Source organism: Phaethon lepturus, unplaced genomic scaffold, assembly GCF_000687285.1.
Source record: "Phaethon lepturus isolate BGI_N335 unplaced genomic scaffold, ASM68728v1 scaffold7032, whole genome shotgun sequence".
NCBI lineage: Eukaryota > Metazoa > Chordata > Aves > Phaethontiformes > Phaethontidae > Phaethon > Phaethon lepturus.
In genome coordinates, this window is record NW_010521149.1 from 28,379 (window position 1) to 55,717 (window position 27,339).

At 36.5% G+C, this 27,339-nt stretch overlaps 1 protein-coding gene across 1 annotated transcript in view; it reads right to left on the reverse strand.

The window, feature by feature from the left end:
• The window catches only part of RGS7 (regulator of G-protein signaling 7), a 49,667-nt gene extending 23,594 nt beyond the window's left edge, over positions 1 to 26,073 (reverse strand). The window contains exons 1-5 of the mRNA XM_010281416.1: positions 25,729 to 26,073; positions 23,976 to 24,027; positions 11,939 to 12,003; positions 9,975 to 10,051; positions 9,750 to 9,831 (exon numbers count right to left, since the gene is read on the reverse strand). Coding sequence (XP_010279718.1) covers positions 9,750 to 9,831; positions 9,975 to 10,051; positions 11,939 to 12,003; positions 23,976 to 24,027; positions 25,729 to 26,073 — 621 coding nt within the window. The remainder of the gene's footprint in view (positions 1 to 9,749; positions 9,832 to 9,974; positions 10,052 to 11,938; positions 12,004 to 23,975; positions 24,028 to 25,728) is intronic.
• Positions 26,074 to 27,339: the final 1,266 nt, after the last annotated feature.

Below are 27,339 nucleotides of genomic sequence, written 5' to 3' on the forward strand. Positions count from 1 at the left end.
TAGACAGTGAATGATAAACAGAATACAGAGTTTGTTTTTATTTCTAGTTTTTGTATTCCAGTTTACTTATGTAGCTAGTTGAATAGTGTGTAGTTAAAAATCAAGGAGAGAATAAAGACATGAAAGATTATAAAAAAGAAATGAGGCAGTGAAAAAAATTCCAGTGGCACACAGCTGAAAAAAACAAGTTATTAGCAAGAGGAATACCCAGTCTGATTCTGATTATGTGGGAAAATTTAGTTTTTCTCATACAAAGTCTAGTATCAGAGGAGATATTAAAATCCTATATTGCGTAAGTTGTCAGTAATAGCTAAAACTGAGGCTCTCACAAAGGAAAACACAGCCTACATTCTCCTGCAATCCACCAATTTTTCATTTCCCAGAGATGGAAGTTATTGGAGTGTGCAGAACCCGCTAAGGCTTATAAGGAAAGGTTGAGGTTTAGGTATAGATTTTTTGGATATTTTTGGGTTTTACCTCATCTTACACACTTCAGGGTCAATGAGTAAAAAGTCTTTGCCGTGGAAAAGCTGCACTATTAATGACTTTGCTGGTGCAATAAGAAGTCTCAGGGAAACATTTCAAGTGTGCTGAGCACACGTGGTCAGGTCTTTTAACAGGATTTGGAAAACCAGCTGCCATCTTAAGTTCCAGTCAAAGGTGGACGGCACATTTCCAACCCTTTACCAATTTCAGAAAACTCTTTTCCCAGTGGTTATCTGATAGGACCTGAAAGCTGTTTAAAATGTAGTTCACCTTATAACTATTAGATTGATCAACCCCAACTAAGTGATACAAAAATAAAGCCAGTGGCCACAGTTGCCAGAACCTGCAAATATGTAGGAATGCGTATTGATCGTGCTGCTAGAGGGGATCTCACTGCCTTCTGTTACACCACCCAAAGCAGTAAAGCCAAACCAGTGATTACAGGGATCGGGCTACAGGAACCACTTCCTTTTATTGGAAAAAAATATTGTTACTTACAACTGAAGCACTTAATCATAAGTTTAATTTACAGTTAACTAGGTGTAGGTAATCTGAAACACTCTTATGAACTTTATTAGCCTCTCCAAAAGTCTATGACTTAATTACCATTTCCATTCAGTTCAGCAGTTCTTTGAAAATAACTCTGAGAAATCAAGTGTGTAAGCATTGGGCCATCTCTTGACAACATCTCTAGTCACAAGATCTCCAGTAAATTAGCAGATGTCTGAAGAAAGAGGAGAAATATTATGGTGAGATTAATTATTAGGATTTTTATGAACCTTTTCTTTTTTTTTAATTTTGCAACTTAGGCCCCATCTATCACAAATGTAGCATAACCCAATAACTACAAACTCTAAATTAAGTTAGGTGGGTATCTCCACCGCAGGGTCTAGCTACTTACTGAAGGTAATCTTTGTTCCACAGTTGAAATTGATCATACCAGGTAGTTTTTTTTTTTCTTCCTGTATATGTAGTGGCACTGTAAGTTTTACAAAAGTATCAAGACACCATCATGTAATAGAAGGGACCAGCAACAACTTTTCTTTTCTCTACTTGAATTTCAAAGAGTATGTATGTGTGTCAAACATGCTTGCTTTTTTTTTTTTTTAATACCATCATATTCCCAGATTCTGCACAATTACTTCTAGCACAACTATCTCTTTGGAAACATGCCTTTTTGATTCAGGTGTGTGACCGACACACAAGCACTGTGACTCGACTTGATACTTGCTGTTAAGATACAGTGCTTTTAGGGAGGTTCCACTTGCATTATATTTCTAATAAGAAGAAAACACAGAAAGACAAATATTTGAATTACAGTCTGTTATGGCCATGGTAATTTCATCTATAGATTGAAATAAGCATGTAAGCTTGGTGATGACTTTGTATACAGCTTCTATCAAGTTCTCATCTCCCTAGAACTCCACACCAAACTTCTCTAAAATTAGCTCACAATTTTTCTACTTTTTCCTATGGACTCTCTTTTCTGTTAGAAATTAGCTCATCTGGGAAGCACAGCTATACCTGCCAATTAAAACTTACAAATCATATTTAATGATTAGGAAGCAAATGCCAAGATTGTTCTCAAGTGTAAATTCTGTAGCAGCATGCTTCAGATTTCATTCCCAGGTGTCTCATAAATTTGGCAGATAATCAGGGAAAAATTATTAAAACTTGCTTGTTCTACTAAAGCATTAGATATATTCCCCAATATCTACAGACTTTTCATTATATATTTTAAAAGAGATGTGTTGTGCTGCTAAATGCTTTGTAGAACACAAGATAGCGTAAATAATTACAATGGATGGATTCAGAGTGACACTGAAATAAGCTAATATAGCTTGGAACTGGACTTGCACAAAATAGCCTCAAATTTGGTTATATTCCTTAATATTAATCTATTTTTAAAACATGTGATACATCTGACTTTATGCTGCAAATATCCCTGAATATGGTCATCTACAGTCAAGTAGTATTATGGAAACAAATTAGTCATACACAGCTTAACTGCTAAAACCTGTCTGTATCAGCTGATAATGATGTACAACCTATTGGCTTTTAATTAAGTAAATATAGCTGCTTTTCATTTTTTCTTATTCATTCATTGAACTGGCATTTCAGGCCATAGATTATTCATTGTCAAATCTTATTGAACTGTTTCCTTCAAAGGAAGGGATTGTCTTAATTCGTAAGAATTAATAAAAGCTTTGTTAGGATTAAGTGTTCTCTTCTGTTGAAGGTTTTAGTAGAGAATTATGCAGACAGCATAGAATGAATTTACATGCTCTACACATGTCCTCGTTAGCTAATTTCATTTTGACTCATTAAAGAACAGAGATAAATAATATAAAGTTCCAGACCTATTTATTAAACTGAAATGAATGAGCAATAAACCTGATTGTGTCTTCCTCTAGAAATATATTGAGGCAGAAATAATGACTTGATAAACTGCAGAGAAAGGCATAAGCATTTAAGCACTATAGACAGCCCCACATGGAGGACAGAAAACTTGCCATTTGAACCAATTAGTAAAATCAATACATGTTTTATTCAAGGATTTATTTGAAGATCACTGGCTACTATCAAAATAGCAGTAGTTCCACTGTTGGTCTGCTGTGGACTTAATCAAAACATGGCAAGGAGCGCAATTAATGGATAAAAGTTTAACTATGAATTGTTTCTCTTGTTTGGACGAGACAAATGAGGTTCAAAGACCATCAGACAAAGGAGGGACATTTGATCAATTAGTCTGATCAAACTTTAATTATGTTTGCAGCATGGTAAAACTCAGATGGTTTTCAAACTAAGGGATGGGAAGTCTCACTTAACATGGAACTTAGGATCACTTAAAATTTGAAAGATTTTCAGAATCTTTCCAAAAAAAGGAACCTATGCTGTACCAGTTTCCTGTTTATACCTATTTATCTTCTCAAACTAGAGTTCAGATTTTTTCCCTGAGTAGTATCAAACACACAAGGAATTCCAGTGGATATACAAACCAAGGAGTGGCTTGGAACAGGAGAAAAAAAAACACAGAGATTTTCAAGAAATATAATACTAATAAATTAAACCATAAAATTAATCCATATGAGATAGAGCTCTTCAGTCTTGACAGGGATTCTCATGGTGTCACATACTTGCTTGTTTAAGGACAGATCTAGTGCAAAGCTGGGCTTTAACCTAAGAGAACTGGAGTTTATCATGTTTAAAAAAAATTTTTTTAGTGGTCTGTGTGTCAGAGAAACAATTTGCAAAAAGAATATGAAAAGGATGTTGAAATATAATTTTTGAGATAAGTCATATGAAACTAAACTAGAAGCTGTACTAAAGAATATACTACTGCATGGAAGTTATATGCTTAATTGTTTTTGAAAGTTAATTTAATTTCTAATTACTCTTAATATACAGTAGACTATTTTAGGTTTGTAGTGACTGGTTTTCAGAACCAGAAATTATTGTACAGAAAGTAGATTGACTGTATTTATTCAAGTAGTGTTCAGTAGTATTACTTTTAGTTAATTAATGCCATTTTTGTGTCTGTGAAGATTCCAGTATTTGCATCACTGTTGCATAAGGAAACCTGTTGCATTTATCTGGTTTGTTGTCTCTATACGAAATATTCCAAGTCATTACAGCTTTCTCAAATTTTTTCAGACCAAAAGGCAGGAAACTGCTGTTTTACAGATTCCATACAAAAGAATTTATGTTATTCACTTGAAAAGAAGTGACAACAGGAAAATCTGACCTCATGTCTCTGAAAATGTTGAGGACCAATATAGGTGACATTTAGAAATTGATTATCTGCCTTTTGATTTATAAGATGCTTGACAGAATGCTTTGGATTAAAGCAGCAAATTTAATTCACACAGAAACAAAAATCAATATATAAACATTGCACTTATTTTAAAAATTCCTTATCCTCACTTCTTCAGCTGATTTTCCTAATTGCTACCAGAACTGGGTCTTACTAAAAACCAAAATGTCATTTCATTTTCCTGTGTCCTTCCACCATCTCATCAGTTAGCTCTGTCACAATTTCTGACCTTTTCATAATCCTCAGTTTTAACCTGAGCACTTTAAGTTTGTTGCACTGTTGCAAGAAAACTGGCTTCTTTTTCCCCATCTGTCCTACTCTTACTCAAGTATCAGACTAAACAACAATGCTAAATAATGTAAATACAGATTCTTCCATAAAGATCTTGGTTAGCAGGCTAGCTATAAGGTTTATAAAGATCTGCCTCAAACAGAGGCAAGTATGGATCATAAACATTATAACCATTTTCTGGAAATAAAACATTGTACAAGGCTTTGTTTCATTACCAGAAGCGCAATTATCTGAGACTGACAGTCACTGCTTTGGCTGCATTCCCTGTCTGCTGGAGAGGTAACTCCCTTGAAAGGATATACAGTGAAAGAGGTGCAAAAGATGACATGAAGATCGTATGCAGATACAACATTAGAGAAGTTGGATGTCATGATTCACATTCATTTCCTGGAGATGTTTAAAAACTTTCTGAAAATATTATGATAAAGCAGGCAGAAGTGTTCTCTGGCTAAACAAGTGACTGGGCCAGAAAAGTCTAGGATTTGTAGCACACAAAGTGTGAAATGAAGGACTGCAGCACCTTAGCCAAGTTAAAGTCAGTCTTTTGCTGAGTCTTTGAGGCTGATCTTGAAGGACAGGATGGAAAAGTCATTAAAAAGAAAGGCAACAAAAGAAAAGAAAAGAAAACCCAGAACAAATAACTGCAAATATCTGCTGCATGACCCTTGACACCCAGTAATATTACCTACTGGCTCAGATGCTGAGGGTCATGTTCAGACCATATAAAATACAGATTTATATATAAACAGATAGGAAATTAATGGAGGTAGAATCTCATAAGAAAACTAAATAGAGAAGCAAAAAGTGTGGCATGTGTTACAAGGTTTAAAAAATTTAAAGATTACTGTTTTCCTAGTTTGCTACTAGGAAACAATGGGATGAAACACCCAAATCCAAGAATCATACATATTTCTGAATTTTACATCACCAGTGAATTACCTTAAACCCACACTTCCCTTAACGTTGCTGCTGTCCTTATCAGACATACCCACTCTGGATACTTTGTCTTACCGTATTAAATCACACAAATACTGGTTTTGTTTTTCATAGAATCATAGAATACTTTAGGTTGGAAAAGACCTTTAAGATCATCAAGTTTAACCCTTATCAATATTTGCTATTCAATGTTTTCATGAAGGAGCAAAGTGATCACAATCATTCAGCAAACCAGTGGTAACAATGGAAACAGAAGTCCTATGGATTGGTTTTAACAAAGCTACAAATGGCAAAATGGAAGAACTGGATCACACTTTGACGCATCTTCATGCTTTATTAAATCACAGTATAACTAAACCATAGCCAGAGTTTAAACTTTGGAGAGGGACATACACCAGTGTAGTTTTCTAACACATCTTAGAAAGCTGTTGCATATTTCCAATGTTCATTTTAGAAACAACTGCACACAAATCTGCTAAAGATGACCGCAGTACAACCAATGTTCTGACTGATAACAAAGGTCAGAGACATTAGGGGAAATAAAAATTTTTTTGAAGCTTATTACTGTTAAGAAGCATACAGATGAATTTCAGGAGAAAAGGATACTTCCCCCTTAATCTTCTGAATCTCAACAAGTACCCAACAGGCCTTTATTATGAATTTCATTTAAATTACATTAATGTGTAACTCAGGAAGAAAAGTGAATTGTTTGTATCAGCAAGAAAACAGCTGTTGTTTCTTGCTACCTAAAAGAGTTTATTTTACAGCAAACCGCAGCTACTCTGGTCCTACTGTATTTAATGTGGGTTTGATAATGTTTCAGGGGATTTACTGTTTTAGTACCTGTTTCTCCCTTTTTAACAAGTGTAAGGTTATGGGTTTTAAACAGAGATAATTTAGGAAAGCTATGACTTCTTTTATGAAGACTTTAGTTGGGAGCATGACATTTCTTTTCAAACAAAAGCAGCTGCTTAATTTCTTTTGCCTGGAAGGAACTGACTTCCCCAATTTAGCTTGATTTATTACTGCTTTTTGACTAACACCCTAATCCTCTTATCCAATTTTTGCTCAGTTCCATAGTCTGTTATCATTAGAAGTTTCAAAATTATTAAAATTATACATTTTCTAGGCAGGTGGAAAAAAAAGGAAGGCTTTTAATATACATTTACTCTGCCATCAAAGAGAGAAATGCATCACTATATGTGAATAATATTAATCTCATACCTGTTAGGTACTGGCTATACGTTAGAAATAATTGCATGGACTTTATCCTAAGTCTGCTGCTCAGGACCTCAGGGCAGTTTATACAGCTCACTCTGAGACACATTTCTGTGGTTTTACTATGATTGGTATCTGAACTAGTAAGATTAAACGTTGTTCAGGAATGTCTGCAGGCTGCAGTACCTACAGTTGAAGAACAGACACGTTCTTTCTAGTTGCAAGCCAAAATCTTTCTACATAAAGTAGCAAGTGGAATTTACAGAAATGACCGAGACTATGCTCCACATTACACTAAAATACACACCAAAATAAAAAATTAAATACAGAGTGAAACCGCAATTAAATAAATATTGGAATGGAAACTGATCAGTGAGATAACAAAACTGTTCTCTTAACTGCCTCTCAAAAGAAAATTGAGGAACAGGTGACTATTTGAAAAAAGTCCTCTCCAAATCCACTTTCTCCAGTTCATCTCCAAGCATCATCTCTGAAAACCTAAGAGAAAGTTGTGGACACTAGCCAGCCAGCTGATCAAGAGTAACAGCCATGATTATTTTCAAGCATTTGTCTGTCTCTCGGACTATGGCATAAATCTTCTAGGGCCTCTGTAACCACCTGTAGGATTGCCTTTCACTTGGGACCTGTGAAATAAGGGGGGTTTTGAAGCAAATGCGCTTTACACATCAAACCTTGGTCCATTTCCTTTATTTTAAACCAATCAGTCACAGGGATATTTCCAAATCATAATTTCCCAAATCATGCTCTTTTTCTGTACCTACACTCTCCGGGTTTCACTGTCATATAGCTGTTCTTTTTTCATGTCTCTCATTCCTGTAGCGCACTGTTCCACTGTCCTTTTGGGCCGATGGCTTGCTTCCCTCCTATCCCTTTCATCGCCTTAAAGTATCTCTTTTTTGAAATAAATTGCAGATGTAATATTCATAGATTGTATTCTGTATGTAAAGGTTCTGTACTAGCACTGTAGCCAGGTAAGTAAGAAATAAAGCAGCTAGTGACCAATACACCTGCAAAAAAAAAACCCTGAAAAATATTTATTTACTCACCTAAACAAAAAAAAGAAAATAATGAAATATTTGGTTCTCAAAATTCATTTTCAGTAAAAAAAAATAAAGTGAGGTGAATTTTGAATAATACTGTCACTGCCCCTAACCTCTGAATTTTTAGGAAAAGATGAAAACACTGTAAATAAGCATAAGCATTAACCCCAGATTCTTATCCAAACATTACCTAATTTTCCAAAATTAGCTCTCCAGAGTTGCAGCAACACTTCTGTGAGTTTTTGGTGGCTTTTTGCAGGGCTTGAAAAGCCATAAAACCATTAGAAATTGTAATTAGCTCTAGCATCACCTTCCACTTTTCAGTCTGTTCCTCTTTTATTTTTTATTCTTTTTAACAGAAGCTTCTGGCTTTTACAGTGACAGTATATTCATAACAATGTTTTCAAAATGAGTATTTAACTAACTAGTGAGAGGAGCTGGTTAGCTAAAGTATGAACCTCTCCATTCTTCTATTTGTCTCCTAAAGTCAGGAGCCTACACTGCTGACTGTAAGCCAGTCTTTTGCCCCTGATATCTCCTAGGTATGTCTACAGCCAGATTAAAACCAGCTGCTGCACCAGGCAGATTTATACATAGTTCAGCGAAAGCTCTTAATCAGATACAATTTCCTCTTGTCCCGGTCCCTTTAATTCTCTCCTTACAGTCTGATTATATCCTAAAGTGAAATTTCAACAATTCATCTTCTCTTCGAAACCTGGAAATAACATCTCATTCCAAGATTCAAAACCCATAGATCCATTTCTGCAGCTAATATAAAAACTGACTCCACCTTCAAAGTTCTCAGGTCCACAGAAACTTTCTGTGTCTATTCTGTATGTAGCTCCCATGAACATCAGATGGCAGATTGTTTTCTGTCTGACTAGATAATAATGTCCCAGTCTTCCTGCATCTAACATCTGTAGTTTGAATCTTTCACTTCAAATGATTTTCTCTACCTGACATTCTAAATTCTACCTAAAAGTCCATTTCTTCTACCACTCTTTCAATTCCACAGTCACAAATGCAAGCTGACCATGTCCAAGTTTATTATTTTTTATTTGAAACTTTCTCACTGTATTCACCTCTTCTACAGGTATCATCACCTAACTTTACTTCCCCAGAACAATTAGTTTTAGTTAAGTATCTTTTCCCAATGTCACAGTCACGATATCTGTGCTTTACTTATCCAATATAAAGATATAGTCCATACTTGGTTTCTTTGATAATGAAACGAAACTCTGCACATAGAAAATGAAAGCTCAACTCTAGGTAAGGGAAACAGTTATAATTCTGTAGTAAAGCAAAAAAAGTGTGATTAGTGAGTGTTCACAGTTTAATTTGAAGTCTTGTGACATTTGACACTTTCTCAAAGTTTTAGCTTTCAAAGGTAGTTGATTATGTAAGACTCTATCTTTTTTTAAAATTTTGTTTCAGATGGACTTTGACAAAGGACTTGGACAAATCTTGTTTAGACAGTGTATGAATCCCACAGCTCAAATCTCACAATATCTAACCTTTATGTACATTAAAAATAGCTTGTAAATGTGACCAGAATGAATTTGAAAGGCTTAGCAAGCAAAAAAGCAGATTGAAAAAAAAGTCAGATTTATTTAAAAGTATTTTTAGCTACGCTGATAATTTTGGTTGTGTGACTCATACCTTGGGAAATCTTTGTGATAGTAATAGTCAAAAACAGGTATCTTCTGAGTCAAGAAATCAGACACAACAAATCTATTCACTGAAAACCCCAAATTGAGTGTACACACACCTGCATTCTTCAATAGTTGAATGATAAAAACTATAGATCCCACCAAAAAGGGAGGCAGGCTCCAACCTCCGTCCCTATAACCCTTTAATTTGTTCCCAGGCACCCCAGTGCTCCACAGAGGCTGACATTTATCAGTGTCCGCGCTCACAGGCAGAGCAGCACCACCAGCACTCACCACCGGCCGGTGCACATCCCAGAACGCTCGCTCCTGGCTGTCAAGAATCTTCCTCTCTATCTTGTCTCTCTTCTTGTCGACTCTGTCAATGTTATAGGATATTTAAAAGAAACAGTTTTAACGCCAATAAAATTTTAAATGTAAGAAGTGTCCAATTACTTTTTACTCCCCTTTTCCCTTCAAAAACACGCAAAACCAAAACTCCTTATCTTCAGAGGAACTTACTTTGCTTGTGCTTCAGCTTGCATAAAAATAAACTCCCACTTCCGAGCAAATGCTCGCTGTAGCCTGGCCAAACTCTCCTGAAAATACATCACAATATTAGTGGGTTAGGTTGTAAGTTATTTACCATTTAATAGCTTTTAGCTTATCTTTCTCTCCTCACCTCACTCCCCGCAAGATGCAATACAAGTCACGATATCTGTGCCAGTGTAAATGTACCTTACTTATCCAATATAAAGTCTTTGCTTGACACCAAATGGAATGGAGTACTAAATGTACTTTTGAACGCCCTGACTATTTTAGTTTTGAAACTGATGACAAGGGTGGATGCAACGTTCAGCAGAACATGGGATTTCTGAAGTATTCCTATATGCTGGGTGCTGGCTGAGTAATTTTGTAATAATACAAAGAAGCATTATTGTTTTGAAAGTACCTAATAGTTAAAGATAACAGCAGTACTTGCCATACTGGATGATCCACATGACAATTCCCATCGATCATCTACAGAAACGCTTTGCGTTGAACAAGGTTGGCTGCCTATCAATTTATTTACAATACACTAATAAGAAGCTATCTATACTTTGGTAGTATAGGAATCTTCCAAGACTCCCACAGCTATAACATTTAAAAAAAATGCAGACTATAGTTCTTTACTACTGTACAGGAAATGTATATATCCTACAGCCTACTAATAATAACAGAAAGAAGATTTGTAAAATCTTAGCAAAATTCTTTGCTCCAGTGATGCTGGAACAGCTTCACTGCCTGTAACAGAGCTTTTCCAATCTCCCCCCAGCTTAAATAGCAGCATTATGCAGTCTGTTAACATGGAGAAGTCTGAGATTCTTACCTTCATCCAAAAAGACCCCGGTTACCTTCATGCACTGCTTTCTCTGAGACTAAGTGAAAAATTGTCTGTAAGCTTCCTAACAAAAAGTGTTGCTTTAACTGTATTTCTATGCACTGCAAATGTATCTCTATGACATATTTACTGAAAATAAAGACTGTAGAGAGTGAAGAGGAGACTTTCTAGAGATCTTGTCTATACCAGTAAAGGCTCTCATGGATAGTATACTGGAGGTGAATTTTCTAAGGCATGTAAGTATAAAATTATGCATACCCCACAGTGCAGTACACTGAAAAGCAAGCTTGTGCCAGAAGAAGAACTGAAGTGTGTCAGCATGGTGCTGCGGCTGGAGTATTTGGCATGTTGAGAGGCCTGGCTGACTATCCTGCTGTCCTGTCACAGTAGCACAGCTGGACAGCTTTCAGCACAGAGCCAGGGCTGTTCATGAATTTAGTGTTGACATTTTCATGAAAAATTCAGGAACTTTTGGGCAGATAGGGATGGAGTTCAAGACATCTCTCTCCTTAGCAAGAGTCATCCTCATCAGCTAATAAAACTCCCTTTTTTCCCAGCTCTTCCTGGCCCCAATTTTCTTACCTTGCCTGGGGCACAGCACAACTTTCATGGAGTGGGAATTGCCTCTAGTCTTACCCTCTTTGCCTCTTTGTCTAACTGAAGGGACAAGGGCTTGAGTGCCAGCATCACTTTAAAGAGTGAGATTTCTACCTCTACAGCTACCAAGTGCTTTTGAAAATGTTTCAGAGATCCTTCATTCAAACCTTACACAGTGTAGAGTACAATCACTTTCAAACACCCATGGTGTATCTGGGATTTGTGAACAGTTCTTTTTAATCCTGGCATGGTGATCTGAGCAGACTAAGATTAGATGTGCACCAAAATCTCAACTTTCCCAGCTAACCTTCACTACAGTCTCTCAAACAGCATTTATGACTACTGAGCACTGTCAAACCCACATGCTGGCAAAAGTGGGTAACTTATTATCCGCAAAAGTGGATAATAAATAAATTTTCACACATAATGCTTATAGTTCTCATGCTTAACATTATTTCACATGCTCATTAGGCCCAGCAGAGAAATTTACTTTTCCCCAGGTACTTACAGCTTCATAATCTGCTAGTTCGAGCCTTGCTTTGTTTTGCATTGTCCGCTTGCAGAGGTAAACAGCTGGAACAGAATAAAATAACACAGAATTTGCTACTATCCCACAAACAGAAGACCAGAAATCTAGAGGCTTCATCTCTATTTTACTGCTAACTTTTTTTTTTTTTATTTCTCCCTTTATTCTAAAAAACTTTAAATATGGGATCAATGCTACCAGTATTGTAACTAAAATGATGGGTCAGATACAGAGATTCATTAAATAATTATAAAATCTGCTTTATGCAACAAGCATCATATACAAAATGCATGAGATACTTGGAGTGAGGTTGTTTAATGGCCAGGGAACTAACACATTAAAGGAAAAATAGCAAAAAAAATTTTTAAACTGTGTGTGTATAACTCATAATGTGTAAGAGTTTTATCAGGAGGTGCTGCTATATTAGTCAAATACTTTTTTAAGAATGTGTATACATGGTTTTAGTATTTTTTACTTTATATTTAGAAACCACTAAATTTCAACCTTAGAAAATTTTAGCTAAAAATTAATTCCAGATAAAATTCAAGTTTCATACAGATTAGTTTGCTATATCGAATATTTAAAACAGAAAATAATGTGACCAAAAAATGAATAAAATGTATCATGTATTAGATATAATGAGAAAAAATATTCATTCGTTGATTTTCTAGATCCCAAATCCTTCAGCAGAGCTGTTCTGCCTCCACCTCATCCAGACAGAGCAGAATCTTAACTAATAAAATGGAATACTGACAGCTAAATACTGAAAAGATGCAGGGATGAAAATGAAACTTAACACTACATAAACAGCACAGTGGTTTGCATCATGTTGCTTGATCCTGAATTCCTTATGCGCTCCATTGCCCTTGAAATAAGTACATTTCCAATAGACTTTATTTAGCAACTAATCCTTCACATCAATTCTGAATATTGTACAGCTTCCCCCACTAGTAAGACAGTGAGTGCAGTACAATTCCTTATTGTGCAATATTTACCCACTTCATGACTTCAGAGCACCTTCTCATGTGTAAGAAAACCTTAACTTATCTGTGGTGTCTGTAATTAGCAAAAAGAACCCATATTTACTGGTTGTGGTTAGGAATGTTCCTGCTTCCCGACTGCCAGCTTGTCCACTACAGGAGCAAAGAGGAGTAACTTCAAATAAGGAATCTAACTCTTGCAGTCACTAGGAAGAAAGAAGTGCTCATCTTGTATATAGCTTTGATTTTTAGGGTAGTCAGACCAATTCCGTGGAAACATTTATTTCTGACAAGTCACCTGCAGATGAACGCAAACGCACTCCAGTGGATACTATTTCCGTGGAACTGGTGACAAGAACTTCTAATAACTCCAGCTGCAGTTACAGATGTTACTTGCTGTAAAATTAAGTTATATTTTAATGCAGCTTCTCTCTCCCCTGCACCCCATTTTGTAGGTGTTATCTGGTCTATTTTCTTTTATACTTTTTCACTTTCCACTCCCATAAGCAGCCATGGTCTCTTTCTCTATTCCCTGCACTACAATATCTCTTCTGGTTTCAAAACTATTTCTGTGTCTACAAAATCTACAAATCGTGTCACACACCAAGTACAGCAGACAAACAGTTTCTATAGACTCAGTTTCCATGCATTTTAATATTAGTATACACTTAACATTAATGCATTGGCATGCATGCTGAAACATCACAAAAAGATGAGGGGATGAATTCTAGACACTTTGTACCTAGGTTGCATCCACAGTCAGTACACTGGTAAGACAATATTGAGGTGAGAGAAGGTCTTTGTCATTTTGCTCCTTGTACAGTGAAGCATTTTCCTCTTCAAAATTGGTTGTTTAATTGAAGAAGAAAACAGTTCTGAGAATTCCAGGAGTCAATTTTTGTCTAGTCCAACCAGTGTAACACCATCTGAACAGCAACAAAACAAACTCCCTGTTCTCTGCACTTGATTAAGCCCTTGTAAACCACATTCTCATGGTCCCTGTGTAGGCACCTTTAGTTAGTATAGCACTTCCATGAGTTCAATTGTGGCTATATTTTGAGATTAGCACGTCCTGCTACCTCCAACAAAAATTCGTTGCTGCAGAGGTGGCTAACTGTCCATCTTTCTGTCAGGATAGGTTTTAGCAAAAAAGCATCTTCAGATCACAAAGTTCTCAACACTGACAAAACAACCACCAGGTGACCAGGTGACCAGGTGCAGGAGAGAGGAATTAGCTTGCCACACTATTAATCTAATATCACATCTAAGAAAACTTCACTGAGCAACTGTACTGCAGTATTTTCCCTGCAGGGTTCTTTTAATGACCCTTTTTGCTCCAACTCTGTAGCAAATAGTCCATATAAGAATGTTTGGTTTTCATTATGAGCATATCTTAGCCAAGACTTAAAAAATCATGTTCATTCCTCAGACTTTTTTTTCTCTGGAATATCCAGATCCCCTCCCCTTCAGGAGCCTAAAGGTTATAATATCTGTGGCTTGGATTCATTATGTCAGAACAGTTTCTGTGCGCCAGTGTGGATAAGGCAGAATATGCCCAAATAGGATTTAGTTATTTGGGAAATATGACATATGCACTATGTAGAAGAAAATAGTCCTGAAGGACATTCCCACTCTTTGACTGAATTTACTGCCTTTGCTATGTGCTAACAATTACATCCTTATTATAGAAGTGCATGTTTGAGGATCTATTTACGAGCTACTTGTAGTCACACAAGAAGCTGGCAGCAGCTCAGGAGTTTGAGTTCATCAGTTCACACTCTCATCATATTCTTTGGCTTGTCTGTAACAAAATTCACTAGCCCACTGGAAAGCAAAAAGAATGTGAAAATCACTCTCATTTTCAACTAGAATATTTGAAGACACAGAGACATGAGGTTTTGAGGTTTTGCTCTTCTGACTTTTAGAGCAATGAGATCTGAAATACAAATACTCCTGCCATTCACAGGTACCACTCCTTTTCTGCACCAAAACATGTGAAGTTAACTGCATGTGTCCGGTAGCCTGACCTTGAGCATCTGGGGAAGATGTCAGTCAGTTTCCCTCTCAAAGCAGTGTCATGAGACCTCAGCATTTCAGAGAATGTCAGTGTCTGCTTTTCTAATCCATGGTTTGTATGAGTTGTCAGTGTTTTTACAGATTCATACATAAGTACAATCTGCAGGAAGGGTCTCCAACTAAAAGCCCTTCAATTTCTCTACATAGTTCTCTATTTATTTACCCTCCAGAGGTCCTGGTCAGGGCCCTCGGTACACTAAGGAACTGTAATTGCCCTGAGCAGCCCACCCAGGGTCTTCACCGAGGCCCCTGTGCTCAGGAGCTGTGCTTAAGCCCTGCTACCTCCCTTGGCCATGGCTTGAGCTATGTTGTAGATATGCCTCTAACCAGCCCTGTAACTTACCAATGCTGCCCTGGCTTCCTGGCTTGAACCTTGGACCCTCCTGGTGACTTGAGACTTTGTCGGTGAGGACATTGCTCCTGCTTGCACTGTTGCCACCCTCAGTTCTTGTTCACCTTCCCTTGCAGAGCTACCCGCTCTTGCTGCTCCCTGACAAGGGTGCTGAAAAATGCTTAACATATGGATGAATGATATGCAAGGAACAGGGTCTGATTAATAACCTCAATTTGCTAAATATGTACTGCTACATACACTCTTATTTTTAGAGCTAGTATATTCTGATGGATTTTGCAATCAACATAATTGCCTCCACTAAAGTGAATTATATATTAGATGCTATAGCTTGTGCTTTAGAAGTGACTATCATGAGAAAACAGATTTGCCAATAATTTTAAAGGCAATATTAATACACAACATTTCATAGTGAAAGATGGTCAGTGACGTTTATAAATGGGCATTTGAATGACAAACCAGTACTAAAACACACCTTGGTAGCTATGCAGCAAATACAGACTACTCGCTCTTGAAAATTCTGTTCAGGCATTTACAACATGTGGGCAACGTGAGACCTTTAAGTGAGATTGCAAAGTGTTCTAGCAAGAGTTGCATGAAGAGGGTGTCTGGGTTTTCCCTCTTGCAAGTTTCTAAACTGTTGCACCCAAAATAACCCATTTTCATGGTTAGCTACCTTTGTTTCCTATTCTTGGCTGTTTACATGTACTTGAAAGCTCCTAAGAAACCTCTACAGATTTTTTTTCTTTAAATAAGATCGTAGTGATAATGACAGGTTTCATTCTAGAATCAAGAAACTGGACTGAGTACACATTTATATTACACACACTTACTGAGAAAAAACAGAGCTTTCACTCAAAACTTAAACTGGGGAATTCAAGCTTGCTGCTTAACAGGGGCTAAATCTTCTCTCTCACCACAGCAGAGAAAAAGCCTCAGCTAAAGTCAATGGAAGTAGAATTGGGCCTCTGAAGACCATGGATAATTCCACCTACACATTCACCACCATGTACACAAACTTAAACTCCTTACATAATTGTCCCAGTGCCAGTGATGTTACAGCTTGATTCAGCCCCAGATGGTGGGTGTAACTTTCAGTGAGCGCTCATTAGCTCCACTGAGGCCAGATTAAATTTATACTCTCTGTGAGTCAAAATTCTGTTTTCAGAGTCAGTGTGTACATGCCTAGTCAGTATTTAAAGAGCAAAACAAATAGAAAGTACTGCAAGGTCTAAGGGTTTCAAAGTGCCCCAGGGGCAGACAGAAGTTCTCCCTCCATATGCGAGTGCCTGTGTCAGATGGAGAATTACAGGACAATTGGCACAGAACGTGACTGCAGGATGGAGAAAATGAAATCAACTATCTTATTTAAACACGGGGATTTCTAGGGCTATTTGTAGCATCTTTAGGTCACCTCTGCTTTTACTCAATAGAAAAATAACTTTTGGTCTTTGCAACAGTTGTTGAGTTTCATTTAGTCTTAAAAAAAGATGACAAGTTCTAGGTGGACAAATGGGTCATCAGTCAGCCTCTGTGTATCTGTAAAAGAACTACACTCTTTAGTAAATGTTAATAACATTAAGTTAGAAGGAAGACCATGATAGCTTACGTGCACTAAATTGTCAAATGGTCAAAAACATAACTTCTGAAACACTGCTCCCTTTCTCTACTTTTTACCCTTTGATCACACTATCACTATAACCTTTAAGGAATACAATTTGATTACAGATTTAGATGGGTAGAGGACTTCCTTACATAAAGCAAGGGCAAGAAAAAAAACCAAATTTCAAACTAGCAGAGAGCTCAAGAATTAGAAAAAAGCAAATTCATCTTCAACACACAAAAGTCCTCAGATGATGTTAGCCTGGGAAAGTCCTGCAGGGTAACAAAAAGAGGCAGGGAAGAGAGGTCACCCAAGCTGCATAACCTATAGGATCAGGTAAAGAATATATTGTTGTCAGTCTTATTTAAAATTGCACCCATTGAATTATTTCATACTTCTTGAGGTAATCATAATGCTATCAATTTGCATTCAAGAACTTAACACCCTGTTTTGGCACAAAAAAAAAAGCTTTCTACCTCCTCTTAAGGCTCTCAGATTAAAGGGGACTCAAATGCACTTGCCAAAAAGCTTCTAAGAAGAGGAGGTGCAACAAATCCAAATACACTGATTTTGCATAGAAACCACTTAGGGTTATCAGTGGCAAGACAGTGCATGACTAGAGAAAAAATTTTCACTGTTCCCTTCATGGTCTGAAAGCTCTAATTTCCATATTGATAATGAAACAGACAAACCTATTTCATTTACTCAACAGGGTAATTTGAAAGCCATTCTGAAAACTATCAGTTGTGTTTAGAAATCTCAGAAATTAGGCTGATAAGAAATTTTATCTCTATTAATAGGGGACCTAGATGCAGATTATCAATGCTTTTGAAGTAATGCTTTTAAAATAATCCTGCAGAAAACATGTACTTTGGTCAGTTAATATGCATGCATACAAAAGCATTGTCCAAACATATTTTCCATGTTCCACATATTATGGAAATAAGTGACACATTAATGGAAAGAAAAAGTCAGGTAAGTACAAAACTTTGAAGTGGTGAACTGACTGGAAGGCATTTTCAGGAAATGCCTCCTGCTTACAGAGCCCTCGCTGCGGTGGTTTTGTCAGTGTCAGAATTAGCAAGGATCAGGACAAAATTCAGGACACGCTTTTTGAAGTGAGACTTTCTTTTCATCATTTATATGACATAGCTCCTAATGCATGAATTATGTAGGTCTGCAGAGAAATATAATGGGATACAAATTCAGAGTGGAAAAAAATCCTGTAGGTCACCTCTTCCATCTTTCTGCTAAAGCAAGTCTCTTTCCTAAAGTTCATTTGATTCAGTTCTGCCCAGATTAAATTTATGCATAGCAAGCACCCGCCTCAGACACATTTTCTTGAGGGATTATTCTCCTTGATAGACTGTACTCCTCACTTAGTCCTGCCACCAAGATCTTTGTCAATATATTCTGTATATGTAGTTTCTCAAAGCAAAGTCACTCACTTAAGGAGCTACAGCCTAGTCTTAGCGACGACTTAGTACATCACTTGAGTCTGATGGAAAGAGTCTGTTTCTTACGACACCCAGAAATCCAGCAAAGTTTGAGACACTTTGAGACAGGTCTTTTTTAAGGACCTAAGAGGATTGCTTGGAGGAGTCACTGCTGACGTACTCTGGATGACACTGGCAATCGAAAAAATGGGAACTGGGCATCAAGATTCAAGATTATAGAACTGCAGAGCTCTTCAGAAACTATTTACACTGTATTGGTAAATTTGTCCTCATTCTCACGGCAAAAATTTTAACAAATAGATTTTTATTCATATCTGAAAATTTATATCAAAGAAAATGTTACTCTGCTACCAGTTTTGCCCCAAGCTACTGAATCATATTTAAGGATTGATTTCGAGAGAGGCTGAGCACATGCAGTCTTCCAGCGGAGTTCAGGTATGCAATAGGGCTTAATATTTCTCAAACATAAATTGCTCACTAGTAAGCTGTTGCTAAGGGAATTCTGCCTGAGCGTTTGGGCAAAGAAAGTACATAATGTGTCCTTTGTACAGTTCTCCTTCTAGCCAGTTACTCCATGGAAAAGGGTGCAGCAAGATGAACAAGAGAAAATTCCTGAACTAATCGAATTTTCACAGAGGGATTTGAAGCGAGACAGTAAGTAGGCAAATTTTCAATATGTGAAAAACATGATAGATGGTTGCAATTACTTTTTGTGCACTATGTACTCTTTAGCATGACTCCAAGTTTGGCAGAGGAGAGGCAGATGAGCCAGGTGCGATGGCTCGTGTTCAGAAGAGGCTGAACTCGGAGAGGTCGCTCTCGGTTTACTCTTAAGAGATAAGAAGGTATCATTAGGAAGGAAGTTTTGTGTGGACTGACTTGTTAGCTGATTATCAAGAGAATTTAAAAAGGACAGAATTTTGCTTTCATAAAAATTCCGGAGAACAACAGCTATGAGACAACTTTCACATAACAAAAGTAGGTGGTTTCCTCATTTTACTGTAACTCAGACTGAATAAGAGTCATGAATATCTATAGAACCACCACAGAAGTTTAGAGCCAGCACTTATCCAGACAGGGAGCTTACATTTTTAAAGGAACCAATTAATTAAGGCGCCTTTTTTTTTTCCTGTAAGTGCTAGAAGATTGCCTATATAACACATGACTTTACCTGGTAGGCTACTGAAAATACATACATTTTCAAAACTTGTCCTTATTCACAGCAGCAGAATTTAAGAATTTTCTTTGAATATATAGAAAAATAGTCTCATTTAGCATCATTTACAGATCACAAGGTCATGTGCTCTTAAACTCCCATTGCATTGTCAGTTATTTACTGTGTTCTCCATAACCTACCAAGATTCTGCAATCCACCTCCATTTTTAACTCATTTGGGAAAAATGAACACACGTGAAAATACAAGGCTGAAACAGCATCCTCTTGCAACTATACTGATGCAGTTGAGTGTTGTCTTCCAGTATTACTCTAAACCTTTTTAAGACTATAAGTGACTGTGGCCCTTTCAAAATTTTATTCTGTCTCTCCTTTGAACATCTTTTTTAATATGCAGGTAACTGTAATGTTAACTGCATATTAAAATGTAACTGAATGTAACCAAATATCTGTATGTCACTTTTGAGTCTAACCATTAACAAAAGTGCACTGGAGAAAATGAGTAAAAATTACTAATTCTTCCTCATATCTTATATATCTGAAATTCTGAAAAGCCTCTTACGTTGTCACAACGGTGTTCATTTGTTTGCTTAGGCTTAGACTTGAGCTTTTCAAACACAAAAAATAATTGCCATTTTCTTGTGAATGGAATTTTTCCCTAACCTTTTGTATTTCTTATTTACCTCATTTGAAAAAGAGAATAGTAAGGAACTGAATTTCTCAAATTTGCAACAGTTGTGAGTCACTAAACCTCCAAGAGAACCTGATGGGTTCCATGAGAACTGAGGCTAAATACATAGGGAATAACAATTTCATATATGGCATTATATTTCCCCTTTCTGAGATACAATGGACTTAACAAGTCTCCATATTTAATTAATTCTTAATGACATGATCTGTTTTCAATTTGTCAGAAAAAAATTACATCTGTAAGGAAAAAGAAGGTGATTACAGGTAGGTCGCATGCTCAGCCATCAGCTGCATTCACTTCCAGAGCCAGTTTTCTGAACTGAGATCCAATTCTATTTGCCACAAAACCAAATCATCAGTCAGGAACATGACTTAACTCCCGGGAAATGCAAAGTGATTCTAAATACACTGGCTTTTAATAATAATCATAATCATAATCACAATCATAATCATACTTTTCCATTAATAAAATCTCACTGAAACCAATGGGATTCTGCACAGAACAACATGTCCTGCATGGGTGGACTGCAAGACATATGGCATTAAAATGCGTATCTTCAACAGATGGAACCTAAGAACCTGCCTTTTTAAAAATTATTTGCAATTTGAGGCATCTCTCTTGAGATCTCTTATAGCATGATTTTCAAGCAAAAGGGAGGGAGAGTTTCAGCACTGTGAAAATTAACAGTTTCTTAGTAACCTCAGAATGATCAGATGGTCAATATTTTGATAGTTACAATCAAAACCAAAGGCTACACAATTCCACTTTGATATATAATAAATTAATCCAAGCCCTCTTTTTGACACTACCATGTAGCACTGCACTACAGCATTATTATGGGAACGGGTCTGCAGTTTCTTGATATTTTGGAAGATTCTGTTTTCATGTCTTTTTTCTTCATATTTTCTTCATATAAATCTTTTTAAATGAAAATATTTGATATTATAAGCTTATATGGAACAAGAAATTGTATTTTAGGGAAGATTTTAATATATTATTCAAGTATGTAAAGATGATTTGTTTCTGTGTTAGCTCTGGCAATAAACTAACACATACAGTATCTCAATCTTATTTAAATTCTAGTTTAATGTTAATTATTTTCCTAGCAGTATGCTACATTCTGGACAGTAGCCCAGCTATGGATGAGTAATGGCAAATGGTTGGGAGTAATTTTTAAATTAAAATAAAATTGTACTGTGTTTTCAAAGACTCATAAAATTAGGTCAATGCCAAAGAAAGTGGTTTGCTTTGTTAATAATTTTGATAAAGGAAGATTACAGAGAAAGCCTACTGGCCATGAGAGATTCCTAATGCCCACCACAGACGTTAGTTTAAGAAGGTGCAGTTTCAAGCTTGTTCAGGACAAATCCATGAAAATGGAAGCACTGCACAGAACCATAATTCATGACAAGTACAACATGCATTTGCATATCTGCAATAACATAAACTATATTTATTATATTTTCGAGGAAGTACAGAATTACTGTGAAAATCTGCAGAACCTCTTTGGAGTGTATTTGAGGTAGAATTTATCCTTTAATACCCTCAAATTCCTGAAATCCCACTTTAGATTTATTTTGGATTCTTGAATATTATTTGTTTTATTCTTCTGTATTCCTCTGATGACCATTGTTTACAACATTAAACAATGTTTTGTTGTAACAAACGTAATGTGATTCTTTTTGATAGCAGTAACTGTATCCAGTTCTCCCCTTTTCTGCCCTCTCTTTATATTCATAGAAAGGTATTGTGAAAAAATCCTCAGGCCACAAGGCAAATGCTCATTTCTGGGACTGGGAAGATGCTAAATTAATAACAACACTACTGAAAAGTTGTCTTAAAAATTTATTTTCCTGTGAATGCTCTAGCATTAGCCAATTCTGGTGACACAGCCATCCTGGGTAGATCTAGTGCAACGCTCTGACCCTGTTGCATGGGGGAGCTGCGTGCGGGTTTCATAGAGGTTTACACCGCTAGCTCATGACTCGGAAGGGACAATGAGATGGCAGGGTTGGGGCTTTCTTCCTTCGCCCCTCTGCAACAGAAGAGCTTAAATTCACCAACTGGAACATATTTCACAGGTATTATATTTAAATCTCCAAAGCTCTCAAATGAGTATATTAACTGTTCATTTAATTCTGTATTTCTGGTATGCAAAAACTGGACAGATTATATAAGATTTCTATTTACTGACTAAGGTATGTAATTCATTACCCAGTCCAGTGATCCGCTGTGACTAGAAAGTTAGTGTCTCCTAATTTAGATTAAAGGATATTAATAGAAACTTTCTCAGCCTGATCTCAAGTTCAGATCTGTTAAGCATATATTTTTTTATTAAAATCCCCCTGGTAATGTAATACACATTACAGCTGAACAACTCAATGTCTCTTAAAACCACAGTAAATTACTTTCCGATCTTTAACATATTAGGAGACCATATTGAAATGACCCTCTGAGAAAAGCAAATAACATCTTCAAGGAAAGGAAAAAGTGGTAAATGAAGCATTTCTCCTTCAGTAACTAATTTACTCATAGGGAGTGGTTAATCATTCAGTTGTGGTATGAATTACTCTTCCTTTGTAGCTTTCAATAACTATTTGCTGAGCATCTTCAAATCTTGGTATTTTAAAGAAAGGTGAACATTTTTCTGCTTCTATAGGATGAGGAAACAGTTACCATTTTCAAACTCTACCTCGAAGGCACTCAGCTCTGCTGAGAGTCTCAGATTGAAACTGTTTTATTTAGCAATGTATTTGAAATTAAACTGTGTTCACTGTGGAAAGGAAGGAAGCGTCTATTGGAACCATCCATCCCTGCAGTCTTCAGCTCCCAAGGGCTGAGACTGAATCCACATTACAAGTGCACACACATGTAAACTTCCCAAAAGCAGTAAACAGACACTAGCAAAGGTTGAGTTTTTGAAAAGGTAAGCTATCATGTACATGGTTAGTTACCTAAATAAGTCAGCTGGTCTTCAGATGAGCTGAATACTTACAGTCTGGATTAGAACGAACAGGAGACTGCTCATAGATAATCCATTTTCTTTGAAAATTAGGTCACTATTTGGTGTACAGAGGCACCTAATTTTGCCTATAATTTTTCTTTTTTTTTTTGGTCATACCTTACTATCTATTATCTTCAGATTTTTCTAAACACACCACTAATTACAATGTGCAATTTATGAATAAAACCCCAAGAAACAGGCAAATAAGCAAGGCATTTTCTAATATAGTTCATATCAGAACCATACTAGTTTCCATAATAAATAATTTTCTACATGGTGTATATCAGAAATAAGATATCTAAACTAGATACATCTTTGGGTCTGAATTTGAGAATAACTATTGCGCAATCACCAACAAAATATCCTCAGCTTCACTGAAACTTTGTCACTGTAAATAATTACACTTCCTGGAGCAAACAGAAGTTGTAAATAGCAAGGTAGGTTTTGATGAGTTTTGGGGCTTTTTCTTTTTCCTCAGATCAACTCCAAAACTGATTAATAAACTTCTAATTGAAAAAAGTGAAAACACATTCATTTCAATATCTGCAGTTCTTTCACAGGATTTACATGACATATAATTATGGTTTTAACAGTGGGATGATTAAACAAGACAGACTGCAATGATGCGTTCATTCATATAATACACAATTCCCGAAAGAAAGAGGAAAGTTTTCTACACTGACCATAGTCTGTGTTTTCCGGCTCCCAACAATTTGATGGCCAAAAATAGGGTGTCTATAGACAAAACAAAAAAGTAGGGAACTCAAGTTAGTCAATGCAAGCATTATACAGTCCTTGGATTGATACTGGCTTTCAGAGTCAATTTACATTTTTGGTAGATCTATTATATTGTTAACTTGGCAGTTTTGAAATAGGCATAAAACCAGAAAATTACTTTTGTACGCTTGTTTATCACTGTGGTGTCAGAATGGCATTGAAAAAGAAGAACAAAGTGTTCTTTTTATTCTTAAAGTTAAGGGAACAAAACCCACAAGGTTAGGTAGTCTTTTTCATCTTCCCTAGCAACATACCTCTCACATGTCCTGAAGAATCAGTTTTAGAAGGTGAAAAGACAAAATATACTTTGGGGAACATTCAGTTCTTGATTTTGGAGAGTTTTCATTAGTATATATTAATTTTCAATACTCTTTCCTAAGAGTTATTTGTTTAAAAATGCCACTAAACACAACCTGTTTTCATAAAGTTATCAAAGTTCTTTTCATTTGTTGAAGTCTATTTTTTCCCTAATTGTTTACCAATAGTGATTTTAAATGTGATTTTTTAATGGAAATCCAAAAAAAGTATCAATAACTGGATCAATACTATACTTATTAAAACTGTTCTAAATGTATTGTTAAAATAATTCATTTCCACCAAATGAAGACTATAAAACCATATAGGCATTTTTTATACAAATAACTTAATTTTTTAAATTGTAACTTTTTGTTAAAATATAAAAGATTAGAGTATTTTATACATAACATTCGTATATACACATACACACACAGAGAATGATATATTATCTGAGCAGTAGAATTAATCCTATTAAATATGTGGACTGGTCTGAGTGGTATTTCAAAACACAGGTGCTTCTATAGGAAAATCTTCTGCTTTACTCTGTTTTTTATTGTTTTTTTTTCAATGATCTCCCAGCTGCAAAAATGGAAACAGCTTTTGCTGCCCAATTCCCTCAAAACTGTTTTAACGTTAATCTGGAAACCATCAGGGCTGAAGGGTGACACATTCACACCTACTGTCAGGTTAAATATACATTGTGAAAAATCTCTACTGTAACAATGACCCATCAACTTTAATAAGAGTGATTTAGAACTTGCTATTTAATCAAGCAACAGCAATGAGTTAAAGGGTAAAAAAGAAACTAACAGAAGCTAATTCAAAGATTTTGTTCCATTAGAGAATACCTGAGCAAGACTTTGCAGGTGCGTAGTACTCGGAATGAAAGCGACTGCAGGATGAGACTGGTGTTCTGCAAAGACGAGCACAGCAGCATGAGGGCCAGCAGGCTCAGAGAACAGGCAGAGGAGGTCTCTCGGGAAAGTAAACCGAGGGACAAAGAGATGGAAGGGAGATGGCAGTTTTTGAAAGAGACTGTACTAGATGTCCAAGTATCTTTAGAAAGAAAGTGTAGTGACAGGCTGGTGTAACCACACTAATAATCTCCAATCAACTAAACATGAAAAAGAGATCATGGAAAAAGCACAAATTAATGCTGTGTTGCTAAGGATGAGTCTAAACCTCCTTGCACCATGATGCTTCTGGAGATAAAAGCAGAAAAGTTAAAACAGAACATGAGTTTTAATTAACAAAGCACAGGATAAGTCACAATAAAAGGTTTCAATAAGGTAAGCCAAAGAGAAAGCCCAGCAAAAGACAACAATTACAACATGAGGAAGGGGTTCAAATAACAGTGAGTACAGATAAGTACAGAAGATTATTAAATGCCTTCCTTTTTTGAGTCTCCAGGAAGCGGGAGACTGTGGTCAGGTAAAGTCTTTCTGCCCAGGGAATGACACACAGGCGTGAGCTCTCCTGGCTGATGCTCTGAACCGGGCAGGCAGAAGCTGCCTCGGAACTGCAAGCCGCGACCCTGCCAGCGTGGCGGTCGGAGGCATTTGCTGGGACCTGCTGAGAAGGGCAGCTCGTCAGCTCAAGCACTGCAACGTGGCCGGGGCTGGCCTCCGGCCAGCTGGCTCCCCGTGGGAACAACGGTCGTCTGCCTGCAATCGGATCTGTGAACACGCCCGAAATTAATTTTGACATGACGATAAGGCTACAGGGCAAAGTACAGGCTAAAAAAACCAGGAAAAGAATTATTTATACGAGGTCAGAGAGTTCAGGTTAGAGGCCTGATGAAATTCAGCACAGAACGCTTAAGGAATTACTGTGTTTTCATCTGGGGAAACTGTGTTTATTTGTAGAACACAAAAAAGCCTCACCAAACTAAAGAATGACTCCTGTTTCCTCAGCACTGTGAGTTATACGCATGTGTAATATTATGATGAAATTTTTGCTCTGGTACTTCTCTTTCTCCTCTAACTCTCTATAGTATCTAGTGTCTAACTGGCAAGAGTTATCAAAAGTATTAGATCATCTGCGTGATGTTTAAATGGATGCAAGTTACCTGAAAGGCAAGTTATACACGCAAAAAATACTCTTTCAAGTAACCTTTGAAACATGGGCAGTTATTTTAAAAAAGAAATCACATAAGTCAGAGGAGCGTCAGAAAACTACAGCAAGGGGAAGATCTACCTTTTTCAGGAAAGGGGAAAAGCTGAAATTTTCTGTGTTCTAATCTTTCTAGGTCTAGCATCTAGATTGAACAACTGTAATACGCTATCCATTTCTGAGTCCTTAAAAGCTAAAGGTTACTAAAATTTGGATTTTTCAAAAATATATTGGGTCACTAACAGTGTAAAGCCCCTACTAGATGAGAAATAAACAGTAGATTCTATGTATTTTGTCCAAGGCAAATTCCTACATTAGTTTCTTACCAGCAAGTAAAGAATTATGGTATCACCATAAGATAGGTGCTCAAAAGTCGCTACAGCTGCTGTTGTATTCAAAGAGTAGGTAACTATTATTCACTTTCAAATGAGGAAATGGCATTAGTGGGTGAAGAGCAACAAGCAAAATTCTCCTAAAACCAGGCACAAAAAATAGTGGTAAGGGGCAGGATTAAGAATTAAACAGAAAGAAAGTCCAAAAAATCAAGAAAAATCTTTAAAAAAACCTAGACACTGAGAAAGAAACATGATAAAAAAATTGGTTTCTGATTAAAGGATTTTTGCAATGCTGTGATTGTATGGAAAAAATCCATCAACAATAAACTTGTGTGTAGTTAAAATGGCTGATATTTTCCCAAAGGTGTATTCCACATTTTCTTGCCTAATTGTTTGGTATTAACAGTGATAAAGTTCCAGTCTTAATCTACCTCACCATGTGTCATGCACACTGGATAAACTGGAATAGCCCTTGATAAATTGTAGCAGTAAAAGTAAATCACAGAATCACAGAATCACTGAGGTT